The sequence below is a fragment of the Ceratosolen solmsi genome, unplaced genomic scaffold (genome assembly GCF_000503995.2).
Source record: "Ceratosolen solmsi marchali unplaced genomic scaffold, CerSol_1.0 scaffold33, whole genome shotgun sequence".
Lineage (NCBI taxonomy): Eukaryota > Metazoa > Arthropoda > Insecta > Hymenoptera > Agaonidae > Ceratosolen > Ceratosolen solmsi.
Window position 1 is genome coordinate 2125271 of NW_011948438.1, and position 13147 is coordinate 2138417.

A 13147-nucleotide genomic window follows, 5' to 3' on the forward strand; every position below is an offset into this window, starting at 1 on the left:
GAGGAGGCGAGATCGAAGAAGGAGCACATTCAAGAATGTCGAGAGCCGGTGGCGGGGATGGGGGGACGGCGACCCGACCCGACCCGACCCGACCCGACCATCCGTCCTCCTCGTTGTAACAGCAGCAGCAGTAGCCACGGGCTCGTGACACACAGTCAGAGTCCGGTGCTTGGCAATGGTCGGCACCCGGGGAGGTGCGAGCGGTCGCGAGCCCCGGCAGCCCAATCGCTAAGAAAAAGAGGAAATAGAAATAGATTAGCGCGCGGGCAGCGGTGCGCGGATACGCGTCGCGACGTGCATCGGGCGGTGCCGCGGGCGCGCACATGCACACATGCACACGTGCACCGGTAAGCCGACGCCACGTGACCGAGGTTCGCATAATGACGAGACAGTGAACGAGCGAGCGAAAGTGCGAGAGAAGAGGCGAGCGGAGCGGTCTGAAGCGGAGAGGAAAGCGTTGGGTTAACGGTGGCCGGGAGGGGCTGGGAGGGGGCGAGCGAGGCGGTCTCGCGCGGCCATCGCCGTCGCGCCTAGCGTCACGTACGACAACGAGGACGACGACGCCGACGCCGACGATCGAAGTCAAGGAATCGGGCCGTCCGCGCTAACACGGGGTCACGCGCGCGCATTCGGATACAGCCCCGGAAGACAGACGGACTGGTTGTCGCGGAAGAGGAAGCCGCCGACGGCTGAGCTCCTTCGGCTCACCCGAGCCCCCCCCCCTCTCCCGTAATGACACCTAATTGCCGAGCTTTCGTTCCACGCGCTACGGATAACGTCAAAACAATCTGCACGGCAATCGTCATCCGCCACTGCGTGCCAGTGTGCGTGTTGCGCATGTAAGAAGGTCGCGGGCGTTTGCAAGCGAATCTCTTGGTACGTGAATTAATGCCCGATGTCGGCCTTGCGGCGCCTTCTCCTATTATTCTCAGGATAATTTATTCGTCGTGAACCAAGTCCAGTCCATTTACCGCTAGTCGCTGCGATATTTAATGAAGAACTCGCGCGCGGAATTATGCTGTAAATAATGTTTATTTGCAAATGGACTCGAATAATTTCACCATATGTCGCGTAACGGGAATGTAAATTTGTAAACTGTTTGCTCATTTAATTTCATGGAACTTTTTATTGGCTTAAAAAGTTTTGTATACAAAGTTAAATCGTCGAAATGACATAGTGAATTTTGAACGCCCTGGTGGTAAACATCGTTTATAATCTCGGCAAATCTCTAAACGCGAAAAAAGATATATTAAGCCACGAGCAATAAGGTAAATTCTCATTTATCCCTTGTCAATTAAACCGCGCCACATAGTTTTTTTTTTTTTTTTTTTTTTTTTTTTTTTTTTTTCCTCTCCTCTTCTAATAAATCATCGAATGGAATTTATTTGCCTATAATATCTCTATAAATATAATGTTTGTACACGCGCATGCATGTCTAGATGGACGTAGTTACGCGACGATCTGAACATTTAGTTTATAATAATCGATTAATTTTCTTAATTTCGATATTTGCACAAATCTACGTTTAGTAGTGAATTTATATAGATATTTATAAATTTATAAATCGTCGTATGAAGTTTTCTCTCGGAAATGAGAACGTATCCGCAATATTTTTACAATAATATAAAAGATATTTAAATTTTAGTTAGTAATATACACGAGACTTTTCTATTATGCATAATTAACGAACGTAATGTCCTTTTATTATCTTACACAATTTCCCCCGTTATTTCGTCTTTTTCTTTAGATTCTCAGTGATATCGTGTTTATGCAATAGAGATATTTAGAAATCTTAAGGTTTTTATTATTAAATTCTAGCCATCAATTGAAATAAACGAGGAGGCGTCGCGCTAATCGTCTTATTAATACTGCCGGCAACGCCCGTAAGATCCGTGACTTTTTTCTTTAATTCAGCGTTAAATTAATTAAAATGTGACGCGTTAACGTTGATCGATTGGATTTTTACGAGGTGGAAGAATCTAGGGCACGCGTAAGGCTCCATTAAGGGTGTAATCACCGCTGGTGCCGCTTCCGCGTCCATTTGGCCTCGACTTCGAGAATGCAATCGTTTTCGTGCGTCGCGCAATCGAACGAGCAAGAATGTGCGGAAGAGCCGCAGAGCCGAAGAGCCGGGCTCGAGATAACGAGCGACGTCTCGTCCGATAAGACTCGACCAAGAAGAACGAGCCGAACCCCGCGCCTCCCCACGTCGTCCTTCTCTCTTCTTTTGCGCCTCGAGAGAAACAATCCGACGCGCAGCGCTCGCGTCTCATCACCGCGCGAGCTCCCTCCCTTCATCCCACCGCCGGCTCCCCCTCGGCACATCCACGGCACATCCCCTCGCGTCCCACTCCCGTCCCTGCATACCCAGCGCTCTCCCACCCCTCACCCCGTACGTCGCTCACCCGTCGCCCGGCCGGCACCTACTCGGTGGGGGCAGACTTACACCAAGCACGTGCTGCGCGACCTTACTTCCCTCCTCGCCCGATCGCCCCTCACGGCACGATCCCCACCCGTTTTACAACACCACCTCACCCCGTCCTTATACACCTCCTACCCTGCTACATCCTGCTCCCCGTCTCCCGTTGGGGCTCTACACGCGACGATGCGCCTCGCGGATCTATACCACGTGCTATTGCGCCCCTCCCTCCGACCCTATCTATCGCCCTCTTGTTCGAGCTGTTGATCGTTCTTGCGACTGTCGGCGGCTCTCGTGGTGGCTCTGGTGGTGGCAGTCAGCGTATCTCCCTCTTTCTCTCTCTCTCTCTCTCTCTCTCTCTCTCTCAGCTTACGAGTGTGTGTGTGTGGTACGTTTTTGCGAATGCGCAAGCGCTCGTGCGCAGACGTACCTGCTGTTGTATACCGAACTATGAGTGAGTAGTCGGGCGGCGGCGATGACGAACGACGACGATCACGACGACGACGACGACGACGTCGACGACGACGGTGATGATGTCGATGTGTCGATGACGATGATGATGGCGCTGCGGATCATTTTCGACTATTTCATTGGCTGGCAATTAAAACGTCGACCGTTAGTGGGTGGTAGTGCTCGAACCATCGATCTTCCGCGGTCGTTGGCCAATAATCCCTCTATTAGGATAGATTCCAGCACAGTCGAGGAACATTTTATCGATTCTCCCCTTGTCATTTAAAATAAACGCCTTGGCTTTGTAATGAAACTCTAATTGGATCAGCCTACTTGCTACAATTCGTGCAATTTTTATATTTTTAACTAAATCGAATGCCCGTACCGGTACCACTCCTGACATTGTCTCGTTTTCTTCTCCCTTCTCAATTCATTTCGATTCATCGCCGATTTTTCTTCCTCTCCTCATTTGCCACGCGGCAATGCAATTGTTTCGAGCCTTCGTTCGTGCGATTCTTACTCGTGAATTGGCCAAGCGCCCGATCATGCAGCTCCCTGCATAAATAATTAATATTCGCCTATTCGTCTGGTCAATTAACGTATTTGCAAACAGTGGTGTAAGCTGATTTTCACTCATTGAGCTCAAGAGCGCGAAGCACAAGGTTAATCAATAGCGTCCGGCGAAAATGCTTTACCAAAGTAGCGGCGCAATCGACAGCGGCTAACCTCTTAACGCGCTCTGCGCTGGGAAAAACCGAGGAAAGAGGTCTTGTTAAACGATGATGGGCGCACTTGTCTCTAAAGTAACGACGGATTACCCCTTCCCAGCCCCATTCTCGAGGGTCGACTCTCTCGGGCGCGAAGGACGAGGAAGTTTAAAGGCCTTGTCGCGAGGTTCGTGGGACGCTACGATCGCGCGCACGCGTCCAAGCAGCGGCTGACTTCTTTAAGGAGGAATCCAACGTAGCCGAGAAGCTGGGACGTCGTGCTTCACCGACACCCGAGCCACAGGGGGTAGCGCGCAGGCGTCGGTCTACCGCGACTCGAAAGCTGCCTGCGCATCGTTTGGCAAAGGGCGTGATGACGAGTGTCGTAGCGATCCGCTACGAGCGGAAGTAAAGCCGATGTCCGCGAAGGGTCTCGCTTCAAGGGACGTCGCCGGCTCTAGGGTCTAGATTAGAGATTAGACAGGAAGCGCGAGACGATGGCGACTTTCAAGGCCATCAAGGCGAGAGTGCCATTGATGGTGGCGAGGGTGACGGTGTCGTCTATTGGTAGGAGCACATATCGTGTTCTCGCGGTTAATTTCGCTCCCCAATAGTCTGATACGAGATAAGTGCGAAGGAGTGCGTCGCCCGATGAAGACGACGAGAAGACGATATCGCGACGACGATATTTAACGAAGAGCGACTAAAGTACGGGTGCGGCGTGGCGGTGGGGAGAGGCCACACTCGGTATGCGCGTCCGTCGAGCTCGCGAATGCTTGAAAGGCGCGGCAGGAGGGCCTGTTAGACGCGGGGCCGGGGTTTCGGGGAGGTGGGAGCACAATTGCCAGCGATAATTGCGAATAGTCGTGCGCGCGAGGGGAAGAGCATGCCAATTGGCACGGGGCGCAGGCATTTACCGCGACGTTATACCGCTACCTAATCCTTATTTCCACGCGCGATCGCTTCGACCTCTCCGCTATCCGTCGACTCGACAACTCACCATTTTCTTCGGGCAACAATGTTCATTCGAGTCTGGTCGCTTGAGACCGTCCCTCGTTAATTCGCACTGTACGTGTCTCCCACTGATTTCGCCAAATTAATGCCTCCTCCCCCCCCTCCCCCTAATCTTCCAACCACCGCCATACCGCCACCACACCATTCCATAACCCCCCCCCCTCCCACTTCTACCCAGCCGCGGATAAAAGTATGATTGTTTGGGGAGTGGGGCGGGGCACAACGCATATATCCTATTATCGATTGGATTGCAGTTGATGAAATCCTGAAAAATTTTCGGAAGCCTTGTAATATGAGATTGTAGTTTACATAAAACCGACTGGGTAGCGGCATCATTTGAGGGCAATTGGAGTGGGACTAGCCGAGGCGTTTAAGCAATAATTTCGTGAAATGTCAAATGAGCTTTGACGTGATTTTCAATTGTGTTTCGTTGCGATCGATCGCGATCAAGACCGTAATAAGCATTGATCCAATGAATAGGAGATAATGGGAGCTACGGTGGCGGCAGCGGTGGAGGGGCTTCTTTTGTAAAGTTAAAAGAGAAAAAGAAGTGCCTTCAATTGTCTTGGATACGCAAGAGAGAGATTGACATCCTTTCGCGCAAGTGGCTGTGCGGTACTAGTGCACTTGTTGCTGGACGTAACAATGCCGCCTGGAGTGACTGGCAACACGTGTTAACTTTTGCGAGCTCCTCGCGCGTTTCGCACTTTCGAAAATAACGCATTGTTAGGTCGGTAAAAAGGTGGGGCGATTCGCTAGCTGGGCCGCGTGCGCGCACGCGCACACGAGCAGAGTGACGGTAGCGGTGACGGCGTGGCGCGGATCCTCTGTATGTTGCGCTCGCGTCTTGATACCTCGTGATAATAAATCGTCTTGTCGATAGTTGCGGCTCGCGCGCGCATGCATAATTTATCGCGACGATTATGCTTGAAAATTGAATGCAGCGAGCGCGCGTCGTAAAACTATTCGAAAGCCGCGTGCCCACACGCCCAACTTGGAATTAAACCGACGTCCATTCTTTTTCCCCCGGTTAATTGCAAATTGCCATTGCGAAGGAATAAAAACGAGCACAGCACGTTTTTGTTGTTTTTCTATCTTATTGCGTCCCGAGATCATTATCGTTGTTGTTTTAACTATTGTTATAAATACGTGTGTGTAAATGTAAGTCGGACGTAAGGGGAAAAGTTGAGGTTGTAGTAATTATTGCGTTTGTAGGATAATGGTAAGCTAAAGATAGATAATGGCGTATATTAGAGGGAGAAAGGCAATTGAATTGTCATATTAACGTGCTCTGCGTGATCCAATGCCAATAATGATGGAATTGTGTATGGAAGTTATCGATGAAATTGAAAAAAAAATTGGTATGGGTTGGTAACGAGCCAAGCCATATCACGTTCATTTTGTTTAAAATCACATCATATACGTCGACTTTATTAAATTAAAGAAATATCGAAATCGATAATACATATGCATGCATACATACATATATATATATATATTTTTCTTTGAAATTACATAAAGTTATCCTTTTTTTAGAAGGCATTACAGCACTATAATAAGATTATTGAAAATAAATAAATTTATACTCAAAGCCATAGTGTGAAACTTGAATTTTAGTAGGATGCAGATGAAATGTAATCGCTTTTTTACTCGTATTTTTATGTGTATTTTTATGGTATGTTTGATCAGAGTTTGAGTTTCACAATTTGCACAATTTCGTAGTGAAATTTAAATTGAAGCAATTAGGGCGAACCTGGAATAACCTGAAAGTTGTATTAACGTAACTAGCTCGTAATTGTGAGATGTAAGTTAAATCAAATAAACCGAGAATTCCAGCGAAATTCGCAACGACCATTCCCAAAGTTATAAGCACTTGTAGTAAATCCTTCCAACTTTTAAAATTGGAAGAATGATTACATTGTGTTATAAAGCTCGCCATTCTGTTCGGCAAATTAATTTTTATGACAACGTTGAAATCAAAGATTAGACTATATATATCTTCGTCTTTGCGTTGCCGCGCGCTTACAAACAACACACATCGCTTAAAAAGATCAGCCAGAAAACAAATAAGGTACATACATATATAGCGCAGGGACTTTAATTTTTTTTTCTCTACTTCTTCTTCTTCTTCTTCTTCTTCTTCTTCTTCTTCATTTTTATTTACAATAAAATGAAACGACATAAAGTAATTCCGCGAATTAAACATCAAATATATGATGAATGGCCGAATTTCAACGATGCCTAGTAATTTACGCGTCCCACTTACCGTTAATAGTGGATGAAGGCTGGAATAAAATAAATGACTAATTAAGCGTTGAAAATGCCTGAAATCATTCTAAATAATTTCTGATGTTATTATAAAGTCTTATTGATTATTAATTATAAGGGCATTCGTTATAATGCATTATCGATCATCTCAAAGTTCAAATATTTTGTTAATGCCCCTAGTTCATGGCGTTACTCATATAATGACGTATAAATGTGCGAAAGCGTTGGGATTTAAATAATCGTCGCACATAACGAGCGCATAAATTTTCATGCAACTTATCTACAATTAAATATACAGATATTTGCTCGGTATAACGTGTTTGTGACGATAATATTTTTTTTTTTTATTTATCATCGCATGAGTCACTTAGAGAAAATGTCCCGATTACTTACTGTTTATGTATTTACGTAAAGTCATAACTAAAAGGCATTAATTATTGCCCCGGCCAATACAATTTTTGTTGAGAAAATTCGTGAGATTGGCAGTGATTGACCATGTGACTCAAGAACTTAGCTGTAGTTCAGTGGCTTAGTCTCGAGCCTCGTATTACGAAGACAGCCGGTTCGATTCCCTCCTCTTTCTCCGTCGTCCGTACATTTTTATAACTACACATCACCATCGCCATCATACACACACGCACACACACGCACGCACGCACACACACCGCACACAAAACCATATTCGCCCACCACCGCCACACACTACTACCTATACTACCACTACTTAATTTTCCTTCTTCTTCCTACATATGATAAAATATCATCATGATACCACATATATATAAACAACACAAAACACACCACAATACACTACAGCAAAACTTACACTATAATACTACTCTCCTCTCCCGTTCATTCTCAACAGGGAATTTTTATTCCCATTATTTCCAGCACCTAATGCCAAGGTCAGGTCGTGTATATGTAATTGCGACTTTGTAATGAACAGGTGCAAGATCAATATATATATATATATATATGTATGATATGCCCATATGCAGAACGATTTCGGCTATTTGTAATTACGCTATCGTTTTGAATATGCGCGACAGGTCTCTCTTTTTTTCTTTACTTTTTCTTTTTTTATTTGTTATCTCTGCCATTTTATCGCTTTAACTTACGGTATTCCGTACATATTCTTCTTTCTCTTTTTCACATCGCTTGAGTATTGTCATTGAGCGAGCCAAGCGATATCAATGGATAGTAATAAAAGAACTCGAGGTATGATTTTTCAGACTGATTTTTTACGGCATTTGATGAATTTCTATATAAGGTTAAAATAAAAAAATGATGTTACTCGAGCGGGCACGTACACGAGGAAGTAAGGATATTAATTAGGATTTCTACGACCATGAGAATTGTTAAATTGCATTGAAATTGTAGTGAAAAATCATAAACTAACTCTTAGATAAAAACGTATTTTATCGGGCCAATAGACAATTTATATAAAATATTAAATTTATTAACAATTAAAATTATTTAATTGTTAAATTTATAACGAACCATTATTATTATTACAGTCATAAGTTATATTGGCATAATATTTGATATCATTTCGATTCGACGATCCAACGAAAAGTGTTGCTTGCGCGCTCGCTTTTTATCCCATTTTTCTCCTTTAAATTACATCAATGCCCTCTATTGTATGGCATAAGCAATTAAGAACGATGAGCGACAAAATTGAATTGTAAATGATGATTTATTTCAGGCCTTGAGGAGAAAGGAGCGAGATTACGAACACGAGATGGAAAGACTCGCGAGAGAGAAAATAACCGCGCAACAGAGATTAGTGTCTTTGAAAAAGGAACTCGCCGCAACTTGGGATCATATCGACTTTAGTACTCTGCTTCCGGAACACAATTCCACGATAGAGCCTAACGTTACGAAAAATGGTAAGCGATCCATCCAATCTTCTTCAGCGGTGATTTCATTTAATCAGGCCTAAAAGTCACTTTATAACGATATGCGACGCCTGATTCAGCACTCGGATGTTGTTGCAAATTTATTGCGCCCTCGATTTTAAAATTACGTCTCCATGTAGATTTTCAATATCTAGATTTTAAATTAAATCAGATCCCGAATGCTTAATGTCTTTTAATAATTGATCCGAAATGCACTATGAACATAAATTTAATGTCTATGATGATTGTAACACGGCTTCCCCACACCACGTACGGACCCCCAAAAAAATCTTCTTTTCTCATATTTTAATTATATATAGTACAATCGGGTAAAAATTATTTATTTTAAAGGCATTATTTATTATTAATCATTAATTATAGAGGGACTTTTCATTCTTATGATCAATGATGAATCCCGTGATTGGTCGTTTCAGTATCATGAACAAACAACTTTTGTAAAAAAACATTGTTTTAAACATTTATATTAATTCAAGTTGTATATACGCTTAAACAACAAAAATCGCTTACTATTAAGCGAATTATCTTTTATTTGTTAAAAAAAATTGTATTGGTAAATGTATTTGTAAATAAATTGAATAGAAACTGTAAAAAGAACAAAATAAATATAAGCGCATGAGTTCAGTAATATTATTAATATTATATATATATATATATATATATATATATATATATATATATATATATATATTTCTTTTTCTACAGTTATAAAAGACGCCAAATATTACCGCTAGCTAAAGTCTTTGCTAAAAGATCATTTATACTCGACTGCAAATTCTCTCTTTGATATTTAAAAAAAAAGTCATTTTAAGACGTAGTTTATTTAATCATACGTAAAGAGCGACATTTACGATTATCTCGAAATCACTGACACGCCTTGCTTTACACCGGCATCACCTCAAAACTTCGACTTTCTGCTGACGTAGGTCCTCTCGGTGCGCGTGCCAGAGGTTATTGCGATAAGATATATATATATATATATATATATATATATATATATATATAGAGAGAGAGAGAGAGAGAGAGAGAGAGAGAGAGAGAGAGAGAGAGAAAATTTAATGTCAATGGTAAATCTTGTACATTTGCTTCAGCCTCGGAGAGCATGGAGGTAGATCCAACGAATGGAGGCGGTGGAGGTGGCGGACTTGCGCGGGGCGGCACCAGGTACAGCAGTACGAGTAGTCTGAGCAGCGCGGCGACGGCCAACTCGCCTCAAACCCTTCAGACGAGCAACGGCACCGTGAGCGCCCACAACCAAGTGGCTACCGCCGCGGTCGTCTGTCAAACCCAAGGCCTCAACCTCGCCCAGAGCTCGAGGGAGAGCCCGCCGACGAGTTCCAGTCCAGGTGCCTCCACACCCAGCATTCCCACGCCCGCTCAGGTACGTGCAATTCATTATCGAGCCTCCCTTTTACCGACCGTCGCTAATATCATTGCCGACTGCTGCATCTCTCTGCGCACGCAGTGAGTCGGATAGAGACACTTTAGAACAACGGTCTTCCTCTTTACCTTCGGACGCCTCTCCTGTATTTTAAAATAAGCGTCCCTCGTTCCCCTCTCGTCCTATTCTTCTCTAAAAATGATAAAAAAAAAAAATAAATAAATAAAATAAAATAAGAGAAAAAAATAAAAATAAAAAAAAAGTATAGCGACATTTTTTATCGTTAATTATCGGATAAGAGGCAGAATATCACGACGGAACAGGACGAATAATTCTAATAGCGCATAATCCGTTGCTTTTGCAGGAGAAAGTGACGCAAACGATAATCCAACAGCCCCAGCAGTCCCAGCAGCAGCATCAACAGCAGCAGCAGCAGCAGCAGCAGCAGATTCCACATACACAGCATCAGCAGCAGGCTCCAGCTCAGCTGCATCTCCCGATAAGCGCTCAAATGCTGAATACGAGTCAAGGCCTGGCGACGATAATGCCAACGCTGCAGCATCTCGGACCCGGACTCCGAGTCATACCCGGTGACGGGCGTCAGCTCATTGCCGTGCAGTCGAACGGTAGCGTAGGGGGAACGGGAAACGGTGAGCCGAGGCCCGTCGCCTTGGTCGTGCACTCGACCGCGGCCAACAGCGATAACCGGGTTACGTTCGTCCACTCGACGAGCGGCGACCGGCCCCTCGCTCTGGCTGTTCAGTCCCCTGGCAACGACGTCAGGCCCGTCACATTCGTCTCGGGCAACGATGCCAGGCCCATCGTCCTGGCAACCACCCACACTCCCACCATTAACGTCACCAGTCAGTGCACTTGTGTATTATCAATATCCGACGGTTCGTCCGTACGCGCGTAGACGAATTTTCAAATGCTTACTACGACTCTCCGTCCTTTACTGGTGCGCTTATTGATTTCTAGAAAGTTGGCCGGATTTTCATTTGTGATTCCTGGGCTTTCCCTCGAAAAGCGCGAGGGTATATAAGAAATATTGGAATGGAATGTTGGAAAGAAAGCTCGTCGATTATCAATGATCACGAAGCGTAACAGTCTTGCGATAATTTTTTAATTAATAATAACCAACCTACTTATTTATTTTATATCGCGTAAACATTTGCCTAGAATTTCGATTTCTTTCGCCGTCTAGGTACGGTTGGCGTTATTTCATGGAAACGTTAACGTTTTCCACAGCTTCCTCGCAACATATCTTTAGCCGTATCATTACAATATTGTTTTACGATCAAAGTTAAAATAATTACGAACTCTATGTAAATTCTCGCGTAATGGTAAATTTATTTGTTTTCCATATTAGTATTTTTGTGTGTTCCACATAACTGTGGGATAGAGGCCGCTAGACCATTAATGATATTTCAAATTATATGCAAAATGAGAGAATTTTGGGCCTTCCTGTTTTTTAATTCATTCAACTGGCTTTTACATTATATGACTTTGTTAATGTCACGATATTGGTAATTGTCGCCGGTAAATGTTAACGTTATTAATTCGCGACGAACGTTGATTTATCTTACGAAAGGAATGTCAGAAAGTATAGAATTAGATGAAATATCATTACCTGCCGCTTTCATAAATCAAGACTTGTGTTATGTAATTGTCTACGCTTTTATTGTGCAGGTGCTCAGACAAGGATAAGAACAGCCGATGCCGCTCAAACGACTCACAAAATGGTTGGTGGAGTGGCTTTAGTCGGTGGTTCTGGTTCCGAATTAGCGAGATTACCTGGTGGCGCGGAGCTAAACATTCTCCCAGCAAATGGCGTTTTTCGGTCGGTGAAGGCGCAGCCTCTAACCGTACAAGGAGGTGATTTATATCAATATGAACACATTTTATTTTCTGTGCTAAACGACGTTGGCTTTGCCGTTTAATTTATGGTCGTTTATAATCATAATAGACCATATTCATTATTCATTAGGACCTAGATATACAGCATTTGCACACCTATTGAATGTAAAACCAATATTTATTGATCATTGAAGAAATGGCTTAACAATTGTATAAGTAATACTCCGAAATGTACAAAATTTACAAGGTCTATGGCATTCTCACGTAATTTTTTGTTATTGTTAACGTATAAGGTTTTAGCATAAATTAAAATTTTGAATACTATATAATAGAATTTAATTCCATATAATAAATACCATATAATATTTAATAATTAGATCATTTCTTATTCCATCTACTAAAAGCTCTTATTTTCTTTTAATTAACGGCACGCGTTTTTAAGTAACATAAAGTGATTAGATCTCGATAATGCATCGAACGATTAGTGTGCTGATCGTGAATTAGCTATTAATCGCTAGAATCGAGTCCTCTAAACATCATTTTAGATCTTATCTTAAATTTCATATTAAAGTAATACGTAACAAGTTCCATTCTCTCGACTCCGGACACGTTTAAACTTTGTATTATTTTAGAACGTGAAGTTATGTGGTTGCATTATATATATATATATATATATATATATATATATATACACATATATACTGTTGAACGGGAAATCCGTTGCGTACAAAGTATATCAGTGTTTTGAAAACGTTTGGTTTATTTATTGGGTGCGACTTTTATACAATATTTTATTGTCCGAAGAAGTTAATGAAATATACGATCGAATTCGGCCATCAATAATTGTTCTAAACGTTACACACTTGTATTATTATAGGATATATTGAATGATATTATTAAATAATAATTATAACTGTTTAATTTTTAATATATTTTTAATATATTAAAAAATTAATTTAAATTAATTTAATTTATATTAAAAATTAATTTTTAATATATTCTAATTTTCATATAAGTATCGTTTATTCAGTCAGTAAACAATAAATCTTCTCCTTTTTACTGAGAAATACGCAGATAGATAGATAGATAGATAAAGAAAAAGAGAGAGAGAGAGAGAGAGAGAGAGAGAGAGAGA

The 13147-nt window shown here is 42.5% G+C and overlaps 1 protein-coding gene across 1 annotated transcript in view; it reads left to right on the plus strand.

The window, feature by feature from the left end:
• LOC105365362 (histone-lysine N-methyltransferase trithorax) overlaps positions 1–13147 on the plus strand; it is a 35187-nt gene that overhangs the window by 20622 nt on the left and 1418 nt on the right. The window contains exons 5-8 of the mRNA XM_011503503.1: positions 8564–8747; positions 9866–10155; positions 10520–11018; positions 11845–12030. Of these exons, the coding sequence (XP_011501805.1) occupies positions 8564–8747; positions 9866–10155; positions 10520–11018; positions 11845–12030 (1159 nt within the window). The remainder of the gene's footprint in view (positions 1–8563; positions 8748–9865; positions 10156–10519; positions 11019–11844; positions 12031–13147) is intronic.